The 24,815-nt window shown below is 39.7% G+C and overlaps 1 protein-coding gene across 1 annotated transcript in view; it reads left to right on the top strand.

The window, feature by feature from the left end:
- Positions 1-24,815, top strand: part of LOC133574080 (rho GTPase-activating protein 20-like) — a 59,334-nt gene that overhangs the window by 19,899 nt on the left and 14,620 nt on the right. Inside the window, exons 3-9 of the mRNA XM_061926117.1 lie at positions 1,971-2,147; positions 10,049-10,198; positions 10,320-10,361; positions 14,875-14,959; positions 17,775-17,852; positions 21,524-21,590; positions 21,789-21,965. Of these exons, the coding sequence (XP_061782101.1) occupies positions 1,971-2,147; positions 10,049-10,198; positions 10,320-10,361; positions 14,875-14,959; positions 17,775-17,852; positions 21,524-21,590; positions 21,789-21,965 (776 nt within the window). The remainder of the gene's footprint in view (positions 1-1,970; positions 2,148-10,048; positions 10,199-10,319; positions 10,362-14,874; positions 14,960-17,774; positions 17,853-21,523; positions 21,591-21,788; positions 21,966-24,815) is intronic.

Here is a 24,815-nt window from a genome sequence, read left to right as displayed (position 1 = left end):
CTAAAGTAATGAACAAAAGGTAAACATGCTAGGCTTCAGGCTACTAGGAGCGAGCAGTTACACAACAGCTAAGCACACAATAACACACAAGCTAGACTAATAATCATTCACAATAAAAGGTGACATTTGTCAATATAAACAAGTATGAAATAATTATAGTTACATATTACTTACACATACAAAGTCTCCAAGGCATATTAGAAAGTATCCAGTAACAAATGTGTCCGCATCATTACGGACACATTACTTATACATGCAATATATGATTATACTGTAGATGATAACACATTTAATTTCACTTTAGGGGTCACAGACGTTTCAGTTGACAAGAAAGATGAAAGATTGAAGATGAAACATATTGGAAAATATGCAAAATATAAAACATAAATACAGTGCATCAAATAAATGTAAATTATATAAAATGTTTTTTGTTTTTTAAAAATATTTGATATATTTTTAAATAAAAAAATAGATATCAAATATATAAATTATACCCAATACATCAAATATATTAACTACATCAAATATACAAAAATATATAAAACATTTAAGAATATATTTAATATTCAAGAATAGATCAAATACATAAAAAATATATCAAATATATTAACTATATTAAACTATAGAATATATTAACTATAATAAAATATGTTAACCATATTGAAATATATTAAAACATAATAAACATCCATCCATCCATCCATTTTCTACCTTCGGGGTCGCGGGGGCGCTGGAGCCTATCTCAGCTACAATCGGGCGGAAGGCGGGGTAAACCCTGGACAAGTCGCCACCTCATCGCAGGGCCAACACAGATAGACAGACAACATTCATATAAAATAAAAATATATTAACTAAATTAAAATATCTTAACCATATATAAATATATTAAAAATGTATCAAATATATTAAAATATATCAAATAAAAACAAATTAACTATAATAAAATATAGCTAATATATTAACTATATTAAAATATGTTAACCATATTTAAATATATTAAAATAGATCAAATAAAAAATATACATCAAATATCTTAACTATATTAAAATATCTTGAATATATTAAAATAGATTAAAATATATATATATATATATAAAAATATTAACTATATTAAAATACAACAAATACAAAATATATCACATATATTAACTATTTTAAAATATATTAAAATAGTGCAAATGAAAAATAAATTAACTATAATAAAATATATCAAATATATTAACTATTAAACTATATTAAAGTATATCCAATAAAAAATATATCAAATATATTAACAATATTAAAATATATTAAATATAATAAAATATATCAAATAAATTAACTCTAATAAAATATCATGAATATATTAAAAATATCTTAAATATATTCAAATATATCAAATAGAAAATATATATCAAATACATTAACTATAGTAAAATATATCAAATATATTAAAATATATCAAATAAAAAATATATCAAATATATTAAAATATATCAAATAAAAACTATATCAAATATATTAAAATATATCAAATAAAAACTATATATCAAATATATTAACTGAGATAGGCTCCAGCAACCCCGCAACCCCAAAAGGGACAAGCGGTAGAAAATGGATGGATGGATGGATGGATAATAAAATATATTAAAATCGTGCAAATGAAAAATAAGTTAACTATAATAAATATATCAACTATATTAACTATTGAAATATATTAAAGTATATCAAATAAAAATATATTAACTATATTAAAATATATGAAATATAGTAAAGTATATCAAATACAAATATATCAATATGTTAACTATTAAAATATATGAAATATAGTAAAGTATATCAAATACAAATATGTCAATATGTTAACTATTAAAATGGTTAAAATATATGAAATATAATCAAATATATCAAATAAATCAATTCTAATCAAATGTATGAAGTAAATGAAGTAAATGTTGCCATGGCTTTCAAGTCTCATCCTGTGCTTTCAGAGACAGCTGCCTGACGCCACTCAGTCCAGAGTCCTGCGCCTTGGTCCAGACCTTCTTGTCTGACTGTCCCACCAGAGTCTTCCTGGGTCACGTCCAGACCCAACTGAAGACCGGCCTCCAGACTCAGGACAGACACCTCTTCCTCTTCAGTGACATCCTCCTGGTCACCAAGGCCAAGTCAGTTCCTTCACTACCACCTTACTTCCTTCACTACCACCTTACTTCCTTCACTATCACCTTACTTCCTTCACCACCACCTTACTGCTTTCACTACTACCCGACTTCCTTCACTACCACCTGACTGCCTTCACTACCACCTGACTGCCTTCACTACCACCTTACTTCCTTCACTACCACTTTACTTCCTTCACCACCACCTTACTGCTTTCACTACTACCCAACTTCCTTCACTACCACCTGACTGCCTTCACTACCACCTTACTGTCTTCACTACCACCTTACTTCCTTCACCACCACCTTACTTCCTTCACCACCACCTTACTGCTTTCACTACTACCCGACTTCTTTCACTACCACCTGACTGCCTTCACTACCACCTTACTGTCTTCACTACCACCTTACTTCCTTCACTACCACTTTACTTCCTTCACCACCACCTTACTGCTTTCACTACTACCCGACTTCCTTCACTACCACCTGACTTCCTTCACTATCACCTTACTTCCTTCACTATCACCTTACTTCCTTCACTACCACCTTATTGCCTTCACTATCACTTTACTTCCTTCACTACCACCTTATTGCCTTCACTACCACCTTACTTCTTTCACTACCACCTTACCGACTTTACTACCACCTTATTGCCTTCACTACCACCTTACTTCCTTCACTACCACCTTACTTCCTTCACTATCACCTTACTTCCTTCACTATCACCTTACTTCCTTCACTACCACCTTATTGCCTTCGCTACCACCTTATTGCCTTCGCTACCACCTTACTTCCTTCGCTACCACCTTACGGCCTTCGCTCCCACCTTTCACTACCACCTTACTGCCTTCACTAACACCTTTCAATACCACCTTACTGCCTTCACTACCGCCTTACTTTCCTTCACTACAACCTTACTTCCCTTCACTACCACCTGACTTCCTTCACTACCACCTTACTGCCTTCTCTACCACCTTACTGCCTTCACTGCCACCTTACTGCCTTCACTGCCACCTGACTTCCTTCACTACTACCTACTTACTTCACTACTACCTTACTACCTTTTTCCTTCACTACAATCTTACCTTAGTACTTTATCCTTAACGACTGCCGTATCTTACTACCTTTTTCCTTCACTACCACCTTACCTTACTACCTACTTACTTCACTACCACCTTACATACGCAACTTCCTCCTCTCTACCTCCTTGCTACGACTGCACACATTTGACTTTCCATCCTTCCATATTTCCTTCCTCACCTCTTCCTTCAACCCTCCTCCCCGACATCCCGCCTCCCTTGTCCTCCCCCTCCTCGGCCTTGCGTCACTACCCGTCTCCCTCGCCCTCCTCTCCTACCCTGTGAAAACTCCCTCCCCTCCCGTTCCTCGTCTCGCGTTTCCGCCACTTCTCCCTCGTCTTTTCCCCAACATGTCATTATTTTCCAGCCAATTAAATCCATACCGAGCCTGGCCGGGATCAAAGTCTGAGGCTCCCGCCCGGCCTCTCGGAGAGTCCCAGGCACCGAAATAGAAACCGCATGCGTGCCTGGGGTCGTCCTTCCTCTGTAATCACACTCCTCCTGGTGGCTCTACCCGAAGGCACTGTTTAGGAAGGCACTGTTTAGGAAGGGGAAGATAGCGCCGCCATTCATTAGCTGTCTTCCTGGAGCAGGTGGCCATAAATACACTCAGACTAGTTTCCACATTTCTACGTCCTATTTGGAGCTTTTATTCGCTGCTCAGCCCTAAGGTCGCTGCCTTCGTTCATCTGCAGAAACTCAGACTGCCTTCGTTCATCTGCAGAACCTCAGACTTCCACCGAGTTGTGGAGTCCAAATAGACTCCTGGGTAGAATGACTCAATGTTCTAAGGTGGCGCCAAGTGTCCAAATCCAGCATTTTGAGGTCTAAACTTACAAAATGAGCTAATAAGCTATCATAAAACAAGCTTATTAGCACATTTTGTAAGTTTAAACCTCAAAATCATGGATTTGGACACTTAGCGCCATCTTAGAAGTATGCTAACGTCTTTTGTATTAGCATGCTAATGTTTTATGATAGCTTATTAGCTCATTTTGTAAATTTAAACTTCAAAATCATGGATTTGGACACTTAGCGCCACTTTAGAATTATGCTAACGTCTCTTGTATTAGCATGCTAATGTTTTATGATAGCTTATTAGCTCATTTTGTAAATTTAGACCTCAAAATCATGGATTTGGACACTTAGCGCCACTTTAGAATTATGCTAACGTCTCTTGTATTAGCATGCTAATGTTTTATGATAGCTTATTAGCTCATTTTGTAAATTTAAACTTCAAAATCATGGATTTGGACACTTAGCGCCACTTTAGAATTATGCTAACGTCTCTTGTATTAGCATGCTAATGTTTTATGATAGCTTATTAGCTCATTTTGTAAATTTAAACTTCAAAATCATGGATTTGGACACTTAGCGCCACTTTAGAATTATGCTAACGTCTCTTGTATTAGCATGCTAATGTTTTATGATAATAATAATAATAACTGGGATTTATATAGCGCTTTTCTAAGTACCCAAAGTCGCTTTACATGTAGAACCCATAGCTTATTAGCTCATTTTGTAAATTTAGACCTCAAAATCATGGATTCGGACACTTAGCGCCACTTTAGAATTATGCTAACGTCTCTTGTATTAGCATGCTAATGTTTTATGATAGATTATTAGCTCATTTTGTAAGTTTAGACCTCAAAATCATGGATTTGGACACTTGGCGCCACCTTAGAAGTATGCTAACGTTTCTTGTGTTAGCATGCTAATGTTTTATGATAGCTTATTAGCTCATTTGTAAGTTTAGACCACAAAATCATGGATTTGGACACTTAGCGCCACCTTAGAAGTATGCTAACGTCCCTTATATTAGCATGCTAATGTTTTATGATAGCTTATTAGCTCATTTTGTAAATTTAAACTTCAAAATCATGGATTTGGACACTTAGCGCCACTTTAGAATTATGCTAACGTCTCTTGTATTAGCATGCTAATGTTTTTTGATAATAATAATAATAACTGGGATTTATATAGCGCTTTTCTAAGTACCCAAAGTCGCTTTAAATAAATAAATGATAAATGGGTTGTACTTGTATAGCGCTTTTCTACCTTCAAGGTACTCAAAGCGCTTTGACACTACTTCCACATTTACCCATTCACACACACATTCACACACTGATGGAGGGAGCTGCCATGCAAGGCGCTAACCAGCACCCATCAGGAGCAAGGGTGAAGTGTCTTGCTCAGGACACAACGGACATGACGAGGTTGGTACTAGGTGGGGATTGAACCAGGGACCCTCGGGTTGCGCACGGCCACTCTCCCACTGCGCCACGCCGTCCCCATAGCTTTACATGTAGAACCCATAGCTTATTAGCTCATTTTGTAAATTTAAACTTCAAAATCATGGATTTGGACACTTAGCGCCACCTTAGAAGTACGCTAACGTCTCTTGTATTAGCACGCTAATGTTTTATGATAGCTTATTAGCTCATTTGTAAGTTTAGACCTCAAAATCATGGATTTGGACACTTAGCGCCATCTTAGAAGTATGCTAACGTCTCTTGTATTAGCATGCTAATGTTTTAAGCTAGCTTTTTAGATAATTCTGTAAGTTTATACCTCAAAATCATGGATTTGGACACTTAGCGCCATCTTAGAAGTATGCTAACCTCCCTTATATTAGCATGCTAATGTTTTATGATAGCTTTTTAGCTCATTTTGTAAGTTTAGACCTCAAAATCATGGATTTGGACACTTGGCGTTACCTTAGAAGTATGCTAACGTTTCTTATATTAGCATGCTAATGTTTTATTATAGCTTATTAGCTCATTTTGTAAATTTAAACTTCAAAATCATGGATTTGGACACTTAGCGCCACCTTAGAAGTACGCTAACGTCTCTTGTATTAGCACGCTAATGTTTTATGATAGCTTATTAGCTCATTTGTAAGTTTAGACCTCAAAATCATGGATTTGGACACTTAGCGCCATCTTAGAAGTATGCTAACGTCTCTTGTATTAGCATGCTAATGTTTTATGATAGGTTATTAGCTCATTTTGTAAGTTTAGACCTCAAAATCATGGATTTGGACACTTAGCACCATTTTAGAAGTATGCTAACGTCTCTTGTATTAGCATGCTAATGTTTTATGATAGCTTATTAGCTCATTTTGTAAATTGAAACCTCAAAATCATGGATTTGGACACTTAGCGCCACTTTAGAAGTATGCTAACGTCCCTTGTATTAGCATGCTAATGTTTTAAGCTAGTTTTTTAGATAATTTTGTAAGTTTAAACCTCAAAATCATGGATTTGGACACTTAGTGCTATCTTAGAAGTATGCTAACGTCCCTTATATTAGCATGCTAATGTTTTATGATAGCTTTTTAGCTCATTTTGTAAATTGAAACTTCAAAATCATGGATTTGGACACTTGGCGCCATCTTAGAAGTATGCTAATATTTCTTGTATTAGCATGCTAATGTTTTATGATAGCTTATTAGCTCATTTTGTAAGTTTAGGCCTCAAAATCATGGATTTGGACACTTGGCGCCACCTTAGAAGTATGCTAACGTCCCTTGTATTGGCATGCTAATGTTTTAAGCTAGCTTTTTAGATAATTTTGTAAGATTAAACCTCAAAATCATGGATTTGGACACTTGGCGCCACCTTAGAGGTATGCTAACATCCCTTGTATTGGCATGCTAATGTTTAAAGCTAGCTTTTTTTAGATAATTTTGTAAGTTTAGACCTCAAAATCATGGATTTGGACACGTAGCGCCATCTTAGAAGTATGCTAACCTCCCTTATATTAGCATGCTAATGTTTTATGATAGCTTATTAGCTCATTTTGTAAATTTAAACTTCAAAATCATGGATTTGGACACTTAGCGCCACTTTAGAATTATGCTAATGTCTCTTGTATTAGCATGCTAATGTTTTATGATAGCTTATTAGCTCATTTTGTAAATTGAAACCTCAAAATCATGGATTTGGACACTTAGCGCCACCTTAGAAGTATGCTAACGTCCCTTATTTTAGCATGCTAATGTTTTATGATAGCTTATTAGCTCATTTTGTAAGTTTAGACCTCAAAATCATGGATTTGGACACTTGGCGCCACCTTAGAAGTATGCTAACGTCCCTTGTATTAGCAAGCTAATGTTTTAAGCTAGCTTTTTTAGATAATTCTGTAAGTTTATACCTCAAAATCATGGATTTGGACACTTAGCGCCATCTTAGAAGTATGCTAACGTCTCTTGTATTAGCATGCTAATGTTTTAAGATAGCTTATTAGCTCATTTTGTAAGTTTAGACCTCAAAATCATGGATTTGGACACTTGGTGCCACCTTAGAAGTATGCTAACGTCCGTTGTATTAGCATGCTAATGTTTTAAGCTAGCTTTTTTTTTTAGCTCATTTTGTAAGTTTAGACCTCAAAATCATGGATTTGGACACTTAGCGCCACCTTAGAAGTATGCTAACCTCCCTTATATTAGCATGCTAATGTTTTAAGCTAGCTTTTTTAGATAATTTTGTAAATTTAAACCTCAAAATCATGGATTTGGACACTTAGCGCCATCTTAGAAGTATGCTAACGTCCCTTGTATTAGCATGCTAATGTTTTAAGCTAGCTTTTTAGATAATTTTGTAAGTTTAAACCTCAAAATCATGGATTTGGACACTTAGCGCCATCTTAGAAGTATGCTAACCTCTCTTATATTAGCATGCTAATGTTTTATGATAGCTTATTAGCTCATTTGTAAGTTTAGACCTCAAAATCATGGATTTGGACACTTGGCGCCACCTTAGAAGTATGCTAACGTCCCTTGTATTAGCATGCTAATGTTTTATGATAGCTTATTAGCTCATTTTGTAAATTGAAACCTCAAAATCATGGATTTGGACACTTAGCGCCATCTTAGAAGTATGCTAACCTCCCTTATATTAGCATGCTAATGTTTTATGATAGCTTATTAGCACATTTTGTAAGTCTAAACCTCAAAATCATGGATTTGGACACTTAGCGCCATCTTAGAAGTATGCTAACCTCCCTTATATTAGCATGCTAATGTTTTATGATAGCTTTTTAGCTCATTTTGTAAGTTTAGACCTCAAAATCATGGATTTGGACACTTAGCGCTATCTTAGAAGTATGCTAACCTCCCTTATATTAGCATGCTAATGTTTTATGATAGCTTTTTAGCTCATTTTGTAAGTTTAGACCTCAAAATCATGGATTTGGACACTTGGCGCCACCTTAGAAGTATGCTAACGTCCCTTATATTAGCATGCTAATGTTTTATGATAGCTTATTAGCTCATTTTGTAAATTGAAACCTCAAAATCATGGATTTGGACACTTAGCGCCATCTTAGAAGTATGCTAACCTCCCTTATATTAGCATGCTAATGTTTTATGATAGCTTTTTAGATAATTTTGTAAGTTTAAACCTCAAAATCATGGATTTGGACACTTAGCGCCATCTTAGAAGTATGCTAACGTCTCTTATATTAGCATGCTAATGTTTTATGATAGCTTAGTAGCTCATTTTGTAAGTTTAGACCTCAAAATCATGGATTTGGACACTTAGCGCCATCTTAGAAGTATGCTAACCTCCCTTATATTAGCATGCTAATGTTATAAGCTAGCTTTTTTAGATAATTTTGTAAGTTTAAACCTCAAAATCATGGATTTGGACACTTGGCGCCATCTTAGAAGTATGCTAACGTCCCTTATATTAGCATGCTAATGTTTTATTATAGCTTATTAGCTCATTTTGTAAATTTAAACTTCAAAATCATGGATTTGGACACTTAGCGCCATCTTAGAAGTATGCTAACCTCCCTTATATTAGCATGCTAATGTTTTATGATAGCTTATTAGCACATTTTGTAAGTCTAAACCTCAAAATCATGGATTTGGACACTTAGCGCCATCTTAGAAGTATGCTAACCTCCCTTATATTAGCATGCTAATGTTTTATGATAGCTTTTTAGATAATTTTGTAAGTTTAAACCTCAAAATCATGGATTTGGACACTTGGCGCCACCTTAGAAGTATGCTAACGTCCGTTGTATTAGCATGCTAATGTTTTAAGCTAGCTTTTTTAGATAATTCTGTAAATTTAATCCTCAAAATCATAGATTTGGACACTTAGCGCCATCTTAGAAGTATGCTAACCTCCCTTATATTAGCATACTAATGTTTTATGATAGCGTTTTAGCTCATTTTGTAAGTTTAGACCTCAAAATCATGGATTTGGACACTTAGCGCCATCTTAGAAGTATGCTAACGTGTCTTGTATTAGCATGCTAATGTTTTAAGCTAGCTTTTTAGATAATCTTGTAAGATTAAACCTCAAAATCATGGATTTGGACACTTAGCGCCACCTTAGAAGTATGCTAACCTCCCTTATATTAGCATGCTAATGTTTTATGATAGCTTTTTAGCTCATTTTGTAAGTTTAGACCTCAAAATCATGGATTTGGACACTTGCCGTTACCTTAGAAGTATGCTAACGTCTCTTGTATTAGCACGCTAATGTTTTATGATAGTTTATTAGCTCATTTTGTAAGTTTAAACCTCAAAATCATGGATTTGGACACTTAGCGCCAACTTAGAAGTACGCTAACGTCTGTTGTATTAGCATGCTAAGGTTAATGCGTTCTTCCTATGATTGCGCTAACTATTGAAATGCACTATTTTTAGCTGTAAACATACATTAGCTGAAAAGCTAGCACAAAACTTTAGTATGTTAAAGTTAGCATGCTAATATATAATACGTTATTTCCAAGATGTCGCCAAGCATAAGTAACCTTGATTAAAAGATACAAACTAGTTAAAAAGCTAAACTTAGCATGCTAACCCCCCTGCAGGTCTCCCTCTCACTTCAAGGCCAAGGCGCAGGTGCGAGTGTGTGAGATGTGGACGGCCGGCTGCACGGAGGAGGTGTGTGAGGGCAGCACCAGCCCAGAGAGGAGCTTCGTCATGGGCTGGCCCACCTGCAACTGCGTGGCCACCTTCAGGTGAGCACCCGGAATGTTCCCGTCCCGCCTCCATGTGGACAATTAGCGCTAACGAGCAGACAGACGTGACAGTTTGTTGTCTTTTTCCACTTTTTTTTGAACCTCCTCTCTCCTCCTCCAGCTCGGAGGAGGACAAGGAGACGTGGCTGGCGCTCATCCAGAGGTAAGCAAGAGCTCCCCTGGCTTTACCTTTTCATCCTCCCAACGGTTCTGATCCCATGAAAACTGGGGGAGAAGAAGGCCGCCAGAAGGGGGCGAATTCTGGGTAATCTGTGCGTTTTGGAAAGAGAAAAAATAATTACTACCAACTAGTGATGGGTTGATGAGGCGTCATGAAGCGTTTCGACACATTGCAAAACTGTATTGATACTGTGTCGATACTGTGTCACTAAATACTGACATCTGCTGGACATTAAAAATCCCTACAGGCAACCTATGGACCGACTCAACTGACACTGATTTGATGCCCTAGTACAGGGGTCACCAACCTTTTTGAAACCAAAAACTACTTCTTGGGTACTGATTAATGCGAAGGGCTACCAGTTTGATACACACTTAAATAAATAAATATATTGTCATTTGTAAGTTACACGTAAGTGTGATTTAAACAAGAATAGCTAAATACATTTATATATATAAAAAAAATGGGTATTTCTGTCTGTCATTCCGTCGTACATTTTTTTTCCTTTTGCGGAAGGTTTTTTTGTAGAGAATAAATGATGAAAAAAACACTTAATTGAACGGTTTAAAAGAGGAGAAAACAGGAAAAAAATTCAAATAAAATTGTGAAACGTAGTTCATCTTCAATTTCGACTCTTTAAAATTCAAAATTCAACCGACAAAAAGAAGAGGAAAAACTAGCTAATTTGAATTTTTTTTGAAAAAATTAAAAAAAGAATTTATGGAACATCATTTGTCATTTTTCCCGATTAAGATACATTTTAGAATTTTGATGACATGTTTTTAAATTGGTTAAATTCCAATCTGCACTTTGTTAGAATATTTAACAAATTGGACCAAGCTATATTTCTAACAAAGACAAATCAGTATGTCTTCTAGATTTTCCAGAATTTTTTTTTTTTTTAAAGAAATTCAAAATAATTTGAAATAAGATTTAAATTTGATTATACAGATTTTCCAGAATAATTTTTTTGAATTTTAATCATAGTAAGTTTGAAGAAATATTTCACAAATATTCTTTGTCGAAAAACCAGAAGCTAAAATATTTATTATTCTTTACAATAATAAAAAAAAAAAAATACTTGAACATTGATTTAAATTGTCAGGAAAGATAAGGAAGACATTTAAAAGGTAAAAAGGTATATTTGTTTAAAAATCCTAAAATCATTTTTAAGGTTGTATTTTTTCTCTAAAATTGTATTTCTAAAAGTAATAAGAAGCAAAGTAAAAAATAAATGAATTTATTTAAACAAGTGAAGACCCATCCATCCATCCATTTTCTACCGCTTATTCCAAGTGAAGACCAAGTCTTTCAAATATTTTCTTGGATTTTCAAATTCTATTTGAGTTTTGTCTCTTTTAGAATTAAAAATGTCGAGCAAAGCGAGACCAGCTTGCTAGTATCCATCCATCCATCCATCCATCCATCTTCTTCCGCTTATCCGAGGTCGAGTCGCGGGGGCAGCAGCCTAAGCAGGGAAGCCCAGACTTCCCTCTCCCCAGCCACTTCGTCCAGCTCTTCCTGTGGGACCCCGAGGCGTTCCCAGGCCAGCCGGGAGACATAGTCTTCCCAACGTGTCCTGGGTCTTCCCCGCGGCCTCCTACCGGTCGGACGTGCCCTAAACACCTCCCTAGGGAGGTGTTCGGGTGGCATCTTGACCAGATGCCTGAACCACCTCATCTGGCTCCTCTCCATGTGGAGGAGCAGCGGCTTTACTTTGAGCTCCCCCCGGATGACAGAGCTTCTCACCCTATCTCTAAGGGAGAGCCCCGCCACTCGGCGGAGGAAACTCATTTGGGCCGCTTGTACCCGTGATCTTGTCCTTTCGGTCATAACACAAAGCTCATGACCAAAGGTGAGGATGGGAACGTAGATCGACCGGTAAATCGAGAGCTTTGCCTTCTGGCTCAGCTCCTTCTTCACCACAACGGATCGATACAGCTTCCGCATTACTGAAGATGCCGCACCGATCCGCCTGCCGATCTCACGATCCACTCTTCCCTCACTCGTGAACAAGACTCCCAGGTACTTGAACTCCTCCACTTGGGGCAAGATCTCCTCCCCAACCCGGAGATGGCACTCCACCCTTTTCCGGGCGAGAACCATGGACTCGGACTTGGAGGTGCTGATTCTCATCCCAGTCGCTTCACACTCGGCTGCGAACCGATCCAGTGAGAGCTGAAGATCCTGGCCAGATGAAGCCATCAGGACCACATCATCTGCAAAAAGCAGAGACCTAATCCTGCAGCCACCAAACCAGATCCCCTCAACGCCTTGACTGCGCCTAGAAATTCTGTCCATAAAAGTTCAGAACAGAATGGGTGACAAAGGGCAGCCTTGGCGGACTCCAACCCTCACTGGAAACGTGTCCGACTTACTACCGGCAATGCGGACCAAGCTCTGGCACTGATCATACAGGGAGCGGACTGCCACAATCACAGTCCGTTACCCCATACTCTCTGAGCACTCCCCACAGGACTTCCCGAGGGACACGGTCCAATGCCTTCTCCAAGTCCACAAAGCACATGTAGACTGGTTGGGCAAACTCCCATGCACCCTCAAGGACCCTGCCCAGAGTATAGAGCTGGTCCACAGTTCCACGACCAGGACGAAAACCACACTGTTCCTCCTGAATCCGAGGTTCGACTATCCGGCGTAGCCTCCTCTCCAGTACACCTGAATAGACCTTACCGGGAAGGCTGAGGAGTGTGATCCCACGATAGTTAGAACACACCCTCCGGTTCCCCTTCTTAAAGAGAGGAACCACCACCCCGGTCTGCCAATCCAGAGGTACCACCCCCGATGTCCACGCGATGTTGCAGAGTCTTGTCAACCAAGACAGCCCCACAGCATCCAGAGCCTTAAGGAACTCCGGGCGGATCTCATCCACCCCCGGGGCCTTGCCAAAATATATCAAATAAAAATAAATTAACTATAATAAAATATATCTAATATATTAACTATATTAAAATATGTTGATTATATTTAAATATATTAAAACAGATCAAATAAAAAAATATACATCAAATATATTAACTATATTAAAATATCTTGAATATATTAAAATAGATTAAAAAATGTATATATATATATCAAAATTTTAACTATATTAAAATAGAACAAATACAAAATATATCACATATATTAACTATATTAAAATATATTAAAATAGTGCAAATGAAAAATAAATTAACTATAATAAAATATATCAAATATATTAACAATATTAAAATATATTAAATATAATAAAATATATCAAATAAATTAACTCTAATAGAATCCTATTGTACCATTTTTTCAGCTATAGTTACATTAATCATTAGTAATGCAGCAGCCTAGTTTTGAATGGCAGGGTCCCTGCTATCACATGTTGATAAAAATATAACATTTACATAATAAATCAACTACAGGCTTCCCAAATGCTGTAATAAATTAAGCATGATGAGTTGACTTGAAACTGTTTAATGTTGCACTTTTTATATGTAGAAGAAAAGTTTTGTCATTTTATTTAACAACTTGAGGCAGTTTAATGTTGATTAACGTGGGCAGAATTATTATAGTGTTCCCAATGTTAAAAGGATAAAGCCATTGTTTACAAATTTGGTACATAAATAACCAAAAAATGTATATTTTGTTGTTTTCTTACTGTACCGAAAATGAACCGAACTGTGACCTCTAAACCGAAATGTTTGTGTACTGTTACACCCCTAGTCAATACTATAACATAGAGATAATAATACATATTTATATACAACACAATATAATATAATACTATAAGTGGCAGATATATACGTTGTGATATTAGTTATTTACACAGTCAATGTTTATTTACATACCTTAATTGTTTCCAAACGGTGTCTGTAACAGGGCAGTAAAATGGCCGATCAAACAAAACAGAAGTCATGGTCATGGAGCCACAAGCTGCGCAAGCTAGCTCTCCAATCAGCTAAACAGACTCAATAACTCCACGCTGACGTTTTGGTGAATTTACTGAGGAATTTGTGAAAGTGAAACAATACAAAAATAATGCCGTTGTAAGTTAATAATTAGCATATTAGCTAATGGTAATTACTCTAGCTTGATTACATTACGATAGCATGTACAAATATGTCCTACAGACATCACACATGGGACGCTTTAGTAAGTAAGAATAGTTTTAGTTATATTGTAAAACTTACAAGACGTTACTTGGCGTGATGAATGAAGAATCCATACGAGTAGAAACGCTACGGATGGCCAGACGACGGAACTGCACTTGTACTTCCTGTTGAAAGCTCAGTCTAAACAGGAGGAGTGAGCGAAGTCGTCCAAAAGATGGCACCGTAGCACAAGACAATAACACACCTTTTAAGGGTCTTTGCTTGTTGTTTTGTTCTATGTCCGTCAGCGATAAAGAAAATCCATAAATTAGCCGCGCCGTTTTATAAGACGCAGGGTTCAAAGCGTAGGGCAAAATACTTCCAAAATGTGACCTAGCGTCTGTTTGGCCACTCAGTGGGATCAGCGAGGGAAAGCGGAGTGACGACCCCAAGACCGTCCCGCTGAAGATATTTGCCAAGGACATCGGAAACTGTGCTTACGTAAGATTCTCCTTTGTCGCACTTTGTTGTGGGGAATGTATCCTTCTGCTCACGTAACACCTGTGGTCTTTCTGTAACACCTGTGGTCTTTCTGTATCACCTGTGGTCTTTCTGTAACACCTGTGGTCTTTCTGTAACACCTGGTGGTCTTTCTGTAACACCTGGTGGTCTTTCTGTAACACCTGTGGTCTTTCTGTATCACCTGTGGTCTTTCTGTAACACCTGTGGTCTTTCTGTATCACCTGTGGTCTTTCTGTATCACCTGTGGTCTTTCTGTAACACCTGTGGTCTTTCTGTATCACCTGTGGTCTTTCTGTAACACCTGTGGTCTTTCTGTAACACCTGGTGGTCTTTCTGTAACACCTGTGGTCTTTCTGTATCACCTGTGGTCTTTCTGTAACACCTGTGGTCTTTCTGTAACACCTGGTGGTCTTTCTGTAACACCTGGTGGTCTTTCTGTAACACCTGTGGTCTTTCTGTAACACCTGTGGTCTTTCTGTAACACCTGTGGTCTTTCTGTAACACCTGTGGTCTTTCTGTAACACCTGTGGTCTTTCTGTATCACCTGTGGTCTTTCTGTAACACCTGTGGTCTTTCTGTAACACCTGGTGGTCTTTCTGTAACACCTGGTGGTCTTTCTGTAACACCTGTGGTCTTTCTGTAACACCTGGTGGTCTTTCTGTAACACATGTGGTCTTTCTGTAACACCTGTGGTCTTTCTGTAACACCTGTGGTCTTTCTGTAACACCTGTGGTCTTTCTGTAACACCTGTGGTCTTTCTGTAACACCTGTGGTCTTTCTGTAACACCTGGTGGTCTTTCTGTAACACCTGGTGATCTTTCTGTAACACCTGGTGGTCTTTCTGTAACACCTGGTGGTCTTTCTTTAACACCTGTGGTCTTTCTGTAACACCTGGTGGTCTTTCTGTAACACCTGGTGGTCTTTCTGTAACACCTGGTGGTCTTTCTTTAACACCTGTGGTCTTTCTGTAACACCTGGTGGTCTTTCTGTAACACCTGGTGGTCTTTCTGTAACACCTGGTGGTCTTTCTTTAACACCTGTGGTCTTTCTGTAACACCTGGTGGTCTTTCTGTAACACCTGGTGGTCTTTCTGTAACACCTGGTGGTCTTTCTGTAACACTTGGTGGTCTTTCTTTAACACCTGTGGTCTTTCTGTAACACCTGGTGGTCTTTCTGTAACACCTGGTGGTCTTTCTGTAACACCTGTGGTCTTTTTGTAACACCTGTGGTCTTTCTGTAACACCTGGTGGTCTTTCTGTAACACCTGGTGGTCTTTCTGTAACACCTGGTGGTCTTTCTGTAACACCTGTGGTCTTTCTGTAACACCTGGTGGTCTTTCTGTAACACCTGGTGGTCTTTCTGTAACACCTGTGGTCTTTCTGTAACACCTGTGGTCTTTCTGTAACACCTGGTGGTCTTTCTGTAACACCTGTGGTCTTTCTGTAACACCTGGTGGTCTTTCTGTAACACCTGGTGGTCTTTCTGTAACACCTGTGGTCTTTCTGTAACACCTGTGGTCTTTCTGTAACACCTGGTGGTCTTTCTGTAACACCTGGTGGTCTGTCTGTAACACCTGTGGTCTTTCTGTAACACCTGGTAGTCTTTCTGTAACACCTGGTGGTCTTTCTGTAACACCTGTGGTCTTTCTGTAACACCTGGTGGTCTTTCTGTAACACCTGTGGTCTTTCTTTAACACCTGTGGTCTTGGTCTTTCTGTAACACCTGGTGGTCTTTCTGTAACACCTGTGGTCTTTCTGTAACACCTGGTGGTCTTTCTGTAACACCTGGTGGTCTTTCTGTAACACCTGGTGGTCTTTCTGTAACACCTGTGGTCTTTCTGTAACACCTGGTGGTCTTTCTGTAACACCTGGTGGTCTTTCTGTAACACCTGTGGTCTTTCTGTAACACCTGTGGTCTTTCTGTAACACCTGGTGGTCTTTCTGTAACACCTGTGGTCTTTCTGTAACACCTGTGGTCTTTCTGTAACACCTGGTGGTCTTTCTGTAACACCTGTGGTCTTTCTAACACCTGTGGTCTTTCTGTAACACCTGGTGGTCTTTCTGTAACACCTGGTGGTCTTTCTGTAACACCTGTGGTCTTTCTGTAACACCTGGTGGTCTTTCTGTAACACCTGGTGGTCTGTCTGTAACACCTGGTGGTCTTTCTGTAACACCTGGTGGTCTTTCTGTAACACCCGGTGGTCTTTCTGTAACACCCGGTGGTCTTTCTGTAACACCCGGTGGTCTTTCTGTAACACCTGTGGTCTTTCTGTAACACCTGGTGGTCTTTCTGTAACACCTGTGGTCTTTCTGTAACACCTGTGGTCTTTCTGTAACACCTGTGGTCTTTCTGTAACACCTGGTGGTCTTTCTGTAACACCTGGTGGTCTTTCTGTAACACCTGGTGGTCTTTCTGTAACACCTGGTGGTCTTTCTGTAACACCTGTGGTCTTTCTGTAACACCTGTGGTCTTTCTGTAACACCTGGTGGTCTTTCTGTAACACCTGGTGGTCTTTCTGTAACACCTGTGGTCTTTCTGTAACACCTGTGGTCTTTCTGTAACACCTGTGGTCTTTCTGTAACACCTGGTGGTCTTTCTGTAACACCTGTGGTCTTTCTGTAACACCTGGTGGTCTTTCTGTAACACCTGGTGGTCTTTCTGTAACACCTGTGGTCTTTCTGTAACACCTGTGGTCTTTCTGTAACACCTGGTGGTCTTTCTGTAACACCTGGTGGTCTTTCTGTAACACCTGTGGTCTTTCTGTAACACCTGTGGTCTTTCTCTCACCACCCAGGCCAAGACTCTGGCAGTCAACAACACAGACACCACCATCGACGTCATCCGCACCGCTCTGATGCAGCTGGGGATATCGGTGAGGGCCACGGTTGTGCTTGTCCTAGCCTAGCCTAGCCTAGCCTAGCCTAGCCTTACATTCACTGTAAAGCTGTCAGTAACGCGAAAAAATTTATATTAGTGAGCGGTGAGCTAACATTGTTAGCCCACACTAGTCTTTTTGGTTAGCATTAGCAGTTAGCCTCATGTCCTGGAAGCCATATCAGGAGTATACAATGAGTAATGGGCCAGGATGTGGTAGGCCGCTTTGATAGGATGCGGCTTGCCATATAAAAGACGATGGCGGACCACGTAAAATGATGTGGCGGACCACATTAAATTATGTGGCGGGTCACAATAAAATGACATGATGGACCACATAAAATGATGTGGCAGACAACATAAAAAATGATGTGGCGGTCCACAATAAAATAATATGACAGACCACATTAATTGTGGCGGGCCACCACAACAGTATGTGGCGGTCCACAATAAAATTATATGACGGACCACATCAAATGATGTGGCGGGCCACAATAAAATTATATGACGGACCACGTTAAATGATGTGGCAGACAACATAAAATTATGTGGTGGACCACATTAAATGAGGTGGCGGTCCACAATTAAATATGACGGACCACGTAAAAGGATGTGGCGGTCCACAATTAATGATATGACGGACCACGTTAAATGATGTGGCGGGCCACAATAAAATGATATGACAGACCACATTAAATGATGTGGTGGTCCACAAATATGACGGACCACGTAAAATGATGTGGCGGTCCACAATTAATGATATGACAGACCACATCAAATGATGTGGCGGACCACAATAAATTATATGACGGGCCACAATAAAATGATATGACAGACCACATTAAATGATGTGGTGGACCACATTAAATGACGTGGCGGTCCACAATTAATGATATGACGGACCACATTAAATGATGTGGAGGGCCACTATAAAATGATGTGGCGGTACACAATAAAAGGATACGACGAACCACATTAAATGATGTGGCGGGCCACAATAAAATGATATGACAGACCACATTAAATGATGTGGTGGACCACATTAAATGATGTGGCGGTCCACAATTAATGATATGACGGACCACATTAAATGATGTGGAGGGCCACAGTAAAATTATGTGGCGGTCCACTATAAAATGATATGATGAACCACATTAAATGATGTGGCAGACAACATAAAATTATGTGGTGGACCACCTTAGTTGATGTGGCGGACCACAATAAAATATGACGGACCACGTAAAATGATGTGGCAGTCCACAATTAATGATATGGCGGACCACATTAAATGATGTGGAGGGCCACAATAAAATGATGTGGCGGTACACAATAAAATGATACGACGAACCACATTAAATGATGTGGCGGGCCACAATAAAATATGACAGACCACATTAAATGATGTGGCGGGCCACAATTAAATGATGTGGCAGACAACATAAAATTATGTGGTGGACCACCTTAGTTGATGTGGCGGACCACAATAAAATATGACGGACCACGTAAAATGATGTGGCAGTCCACAATTAATGATATGGCGGACCACATTAAATGATGTGGAGGGCCACAATAAAATGATGTGGCGGTAAACAATAAAATGATACGACGAACCACATTAAATGATGTGGCGGGCCACAATAAAATGATATGACAGACCACATTAAATGATGTGGCGGGCCACAATAAAATGATATGACAGACCACATTAAATGATGTGGTGGACCACATTAAATAATGTGGCGGTCCACAATTAATGATATGACGGACCACATTAAATGATGTGGAGGGCCACGATAAAATGATGTGGCGGTACACAATAAAATGATACGACGAACCACGTTAAATGATGTGGTGGACCACATTAAATAATGTGGCGGTCCACAATTAATGATATGACGGACCACATTAAATGATGTGGCGGTCCACAATAAAATGATATGATGAACCACAATAAATTATGTGGCGGGCCACAGTAAAATGATGTGGCGGTACACAATAAAATGATATGACCCACCACATTAAATGATATAGCGGACCACAATAAAATGATGTGGTGGACCACAATAAAATGATATGACAGACCACATTAAATGATGTGGTGGACCACATTAAATAATGTGGCGGTCCACAATTAATGATATGACGGACCACATTAAATGATGTGGCGGTCCACAATAAAATGATATGATGAACCACAATAAATTATGTGGCGGGCCACAGTAAAATTATGTGGCGGTACACAATAAAATGATATGACCCACCACATTAAATGATATAGCGGACCACAATAAAATGATGTGGCGGACCACAATAAAATGATATGACAGACCACATTAAATGATGTGGCGGTCCACAATTAATGATATGCTGGCCCACGTAAAATTATGTGGCGGTCCACAATTAAATATGACGGACCACGTAAAATGATGTGGCGGTCCACCATTAATGATATGACGGACCACATCAAATGATGTGGCGGACCACAATAAAATTATATGACGGGCCAAATAAAATTATATGACGGGCCACATTAAATGATGTGGCAGACAACATAAAATTATGTGGTGGACCACATTAAATGATGTGGCGGTCCACAATTAAATATGACGGACCACGTAAATGATGTGGCGGTCCACAATTAATGGTATGACGGACCACATTAAATGATGTGGAGGGCCACCATAAAATGATGTGGCGGTCCACAATAAAAGGATACGATGAACCACATTAAATGATGTGGCAGTCCACAATAAAATGATATAACAGACCACATTAAATGATGTGGTGGACCACATTAAATGATGTGGTGGACCACGTTAAATGATGTGGTGGACCACATTAAATGATGTGGCGGACCACATTAAATGATGTGGCGGTCCACAATTAATGATATGACGGACCACATTAAATGATGTGGCGGTCCACAATAAAATGATATGATGAACCACAATAAATGATGTGGCGGGCCACAGTAAAATTATGTGGCGGTACACAATAAAATGATATGACCCACCACATTAAATGATATAGCGGACCACAATAAAATGATGTGGTGGACCACAATAAAATGATATGACAGACCACATTAAATGATGTGGCGGGCCACAATAAAATTATATGACGAACCAGTTTAAATGATGTGGCAGACAACATAAAATAATGTGGCGGGCCACCATAAGACGATGTGTCAGACCAGATGTGCTGTAAGTCAACAACCCCGACAAGAGATCAGTGCCGAGGTCTAGACTGGCAAAAGCAGTGAAGTTGTGTAAATTGCAAAAAAGGCATTTTTACCAGTGTGTTACATGGCCTTTCCTTTTAACAACACTCAGTAAAGGTTTGGGAACTGAGGAGACACATTTTTGAAGTGGAATTCTTTCCCATTCTTGCTTGATGTACAGCTTAAGTTGTTCAACAGTCTCATATTTGAGCCTTCACACATTTTCAATGTCTGGACTACAGGCAGGCCAGTCTAGTCTCGTCTTTGCGGTCTATTCAATTGAATATAAGTTGAAAAGGATTTGTTGTATTCTCTTTTTGTTTACCATTTACACAACGTGACTGGTTTTAGTGTTAGTACGTGACGTAAAGCTAGATTGTGTGTTTGGTGGTTTGTAAAGATGTCTACAAAGTGTTTATGAGGTGGAATCAAAGTGTTTGTGACTGCAGGGCAGCGTGAAGGACCACAGGCTGTGGGTCAGCTCCAGCAAGGACGAGCCGCCATACCCGCTCATCGGTGAGAACGCCGTCTTCTTCACGCCGTGTGGTTCTGCTCAAAAGTCCACATCTGCGCTCGCAGGCGCTCCTTTGATGTCACGGCGGTATTTCCGCCACGTTTGTTTGTGGAGGCGTGTGTTCTTTTCCCCTCTGATTGAAAACACGGAGTTTGTCTGGTGAGAGATGACCTTCTCACGGTGACACGTCTCCCACCCAGGACACGAGTTCCCCTTCAGCATCAAGATGAGCCACGTGCGAGACGGCCCCACCAGCCCCGCCAGCCCCGCGGACTGTCCCGAGGTCCTGCTCCTGGATCAGTGCCTGCCCCCGGACACCCAGTGCCAGTTCATCCTCAGACCCAGCAAGGTCAGCCAAAGTCCGGCTGCATTCACAGGTGAGGACTTCAACCAGTCTTGTGGGTCCCCGGGGACCCCCCAAGGGGTTTCAGTCATAAAACTCTGAAAAGTAAATGCAATATTTCCAATAATGAAACCGTTGACATGTACTGTTAATTCAGGAATATATGCCGCTACTATTTCCTCACACTTTGAACCCTGCGGCTTATAAAACGGTGCAGCTAATTCTCGGTTTAAAACAAATACACCGAGATGGTGTGTTCTTGTTTGGGCTAGGGCGCCATCTTTTGGACGAGTTGGCTCACTGCATTTAATGCTCTCGACCAGAAGAAGATGATCAGTGGCCTGAGATGGGTAGGTTGTGAGTTCAAAACCCCGGCCGAGTCATACCAAAGACTATAAAAATGGGAGCCATTACCTCCCTGCTTGGCACTCAGCATCAAGGGTTGGAATTGGGGGTTGAATCACCAAAAATCATTCCCGGGCGCGGCCACCGCTACTGCTCACTGCTCCCCTCGTCTCCCAGGGGGTGAACAAGGGTGAAGGGTCAAAATGCAGAGGATAATCTCACCACACCTACAGTAGTGTGTGTGTGACTATCAATGGTACTTTAACTTTTTTAAGTGCTGTTATAACTTCTAGCCGTCCGTAGCGTTTCTACTCGTATGGATTCTTCATCCATCACTCCAAGCAACGTGTGGAAATTTTACAATATAACTAAAACAATTCTTACTTACTAAAGCGGTTACACACTAGTAACATCCAGTTACAGACTAGCAATGTCCAGTTACAGACTAGTAAAGTCCTGTTAGAGACTTGTCACGTCCGGTTGACTACTTGTCACGTCCGGTTACACACTAGTAACATCCGGTTACAGACTAGCACTGCCCGGTTACAGACTAGTAACATTTGGTTACAGACTAGCAATGTCCGGTTACAGATTAGTAACATCCGGTTACAGACTAGCACTGTCCGGTTACAGACTAGTAACATTTGGTTACAGACTAGCAATGTCCGGTTACAGACTAGTAACATCCAGTTACAGACTAGCAATATCCAGTTACAGACTAGTAAAGTCCGGTTACAGACTAGTAACATCCGGTTACAGACTAGCAATGTCCGGTTACAGACTAGTAACATCCGGTTACAGACTAGCAATGTCCGGTTACAGACTAGTAACATCCAGTTACAGACTAGCAATGTCCAGTTACAGACTAGTAAAGTCCGGTTAGAGACTTGTCACGTCCAATTTACTACTCGTCACGTCCGGTTACACACTAGTAACGTCCAGTTACAGACTCATAACGTCCAGTTACAGACTTATAACGTCAGGTTACAGACTTGTCACGTCCGGTTACAGACTAGTAACATCCAGTTACAGACTAGCAATGTCCGATTTGAGACTAATAACATCCAGTTACAGACTAGTAACGTCCAGTTACAGACTAACAATGTCTGGTTACAGACTAGTAACATCCAGTTACAGACTAGCAATGTCCGATTTGAGACTAGTAACATCCAGTTACAGACTAGTAACGTCCAGTTACAGACTAACAATGTCTGGTTACAGACTAGCAATGTCCGATTTGAGACTAGTAACATCCAGTTACAGACAAGTAACGTCCAGTTACAGACTAGTAAAGTCCGGTTACAGACTCGTCATGTCCTGTTGACTACTCGTCATGTCCAGTTACACACTAGTAACAACCAGTTACAGACTCATAACGTCAGGTTACAGACTCATAACATCCAGTTACAGACTAGTAACGTCCAGTTACAGACTAACAATGTCTGGTTACAGACTAGCAATGTCCGATTTGAGACTAGTAACATCCAGTTACAGACAAGTAACGTCCAGTTACAGACTAGTAAAGTCCGGTTACAGACTCGTCATGTCCTGTTGACTACTCGTCATGTCCAGTTACACACTAGTAATGTCCAGTTACAGACTTGTCACGTCCTGTTGACTACTCGTCATGTCCAGTTACACACTAGTAACAACCAGTTACAGACTCATAACGTCAGGTTACAGACTCATAACATCCAGTTACAGACTAGTAACGTCCAGTTACAGACTAACAATGTCTGGTTACAGTCTAGCAATGTCCGATTTGAGACTAGTAACATCCAGTTACAGACTAGTAACGTCCAGTTACAGACTCGTAAAGTCCGGTTACAGACTCGTCACGTCCTGTTGACTACTTGTCATGTCCAGTTACACACTAGTAACGTCCAGTTACAGACTCGTAACGTCATGTTACGGACTCATAACATCCAGTTACAGACTAGTAACGTCCAGTTACAGACTAACAATGTCTGGAAACAGACTAGCAATGTCCGATTTTAGACTAGTAACATCCAGTTACAGACTAGTAACGTCCAGTTACAGACTAGTAAAGTCCGGTTACAGACTCGTCACGTCCTGTTGACTACTCGTCATGTCCAGTTACACACTAGTAACGTCCAGTTACAGACTCATAACGTCAGGTTACAGACTCATAACATCCAGTTACAGACTAGTAACGTCCAGTTACAGACTAACAATGTCTGGTTACAGACTAGTAACGTCCAGTTACAGACTAACAATGTCTGGATACAGACTAGCAATGTCCGATTTGAGACTAGTAACATCCAGTTACAGACTAGTAACGTCCAGTTACAGACTAGTAAAGTCCGGTTACAGACTCGTCACGTCCTGTTGACTACTCGTCATGTCCAGTTACACACTAGTAACGTCCAGTTACAGACTCATAACGTCAGGTTACAGACTCATGACATCCAGTTACAGACTCGTAACGTCAGGTTACAGACTCGTAACATCCAGTTACAGACTAGCAATGTCCGGTTACAGACTAGCAATGTCCAGTTACAGACTCATAACGTCCAGT

Source organism: Nerophis lumbriciformis, linkage group LG31, assembly GCF_033978685.3.
Source record: "Nerophis lumbriciformis linkage group LG31, RoL_Nlum_v2.1, whole genome shotgun sequence".
NCBI classification, from domain to species: domain Eukaryota; kingdom Metazoa; phylum Chordata; class Actinopteri; order Syngnathiformes; family Syngnathidae; genus Nerophis; species Nerophis lumbriciformis.
The sequence above is the reverse complement of the archived record's forward strand: the minus strand, read 5'-3'. Positions and strand labels throughout refer to the sequence as shown.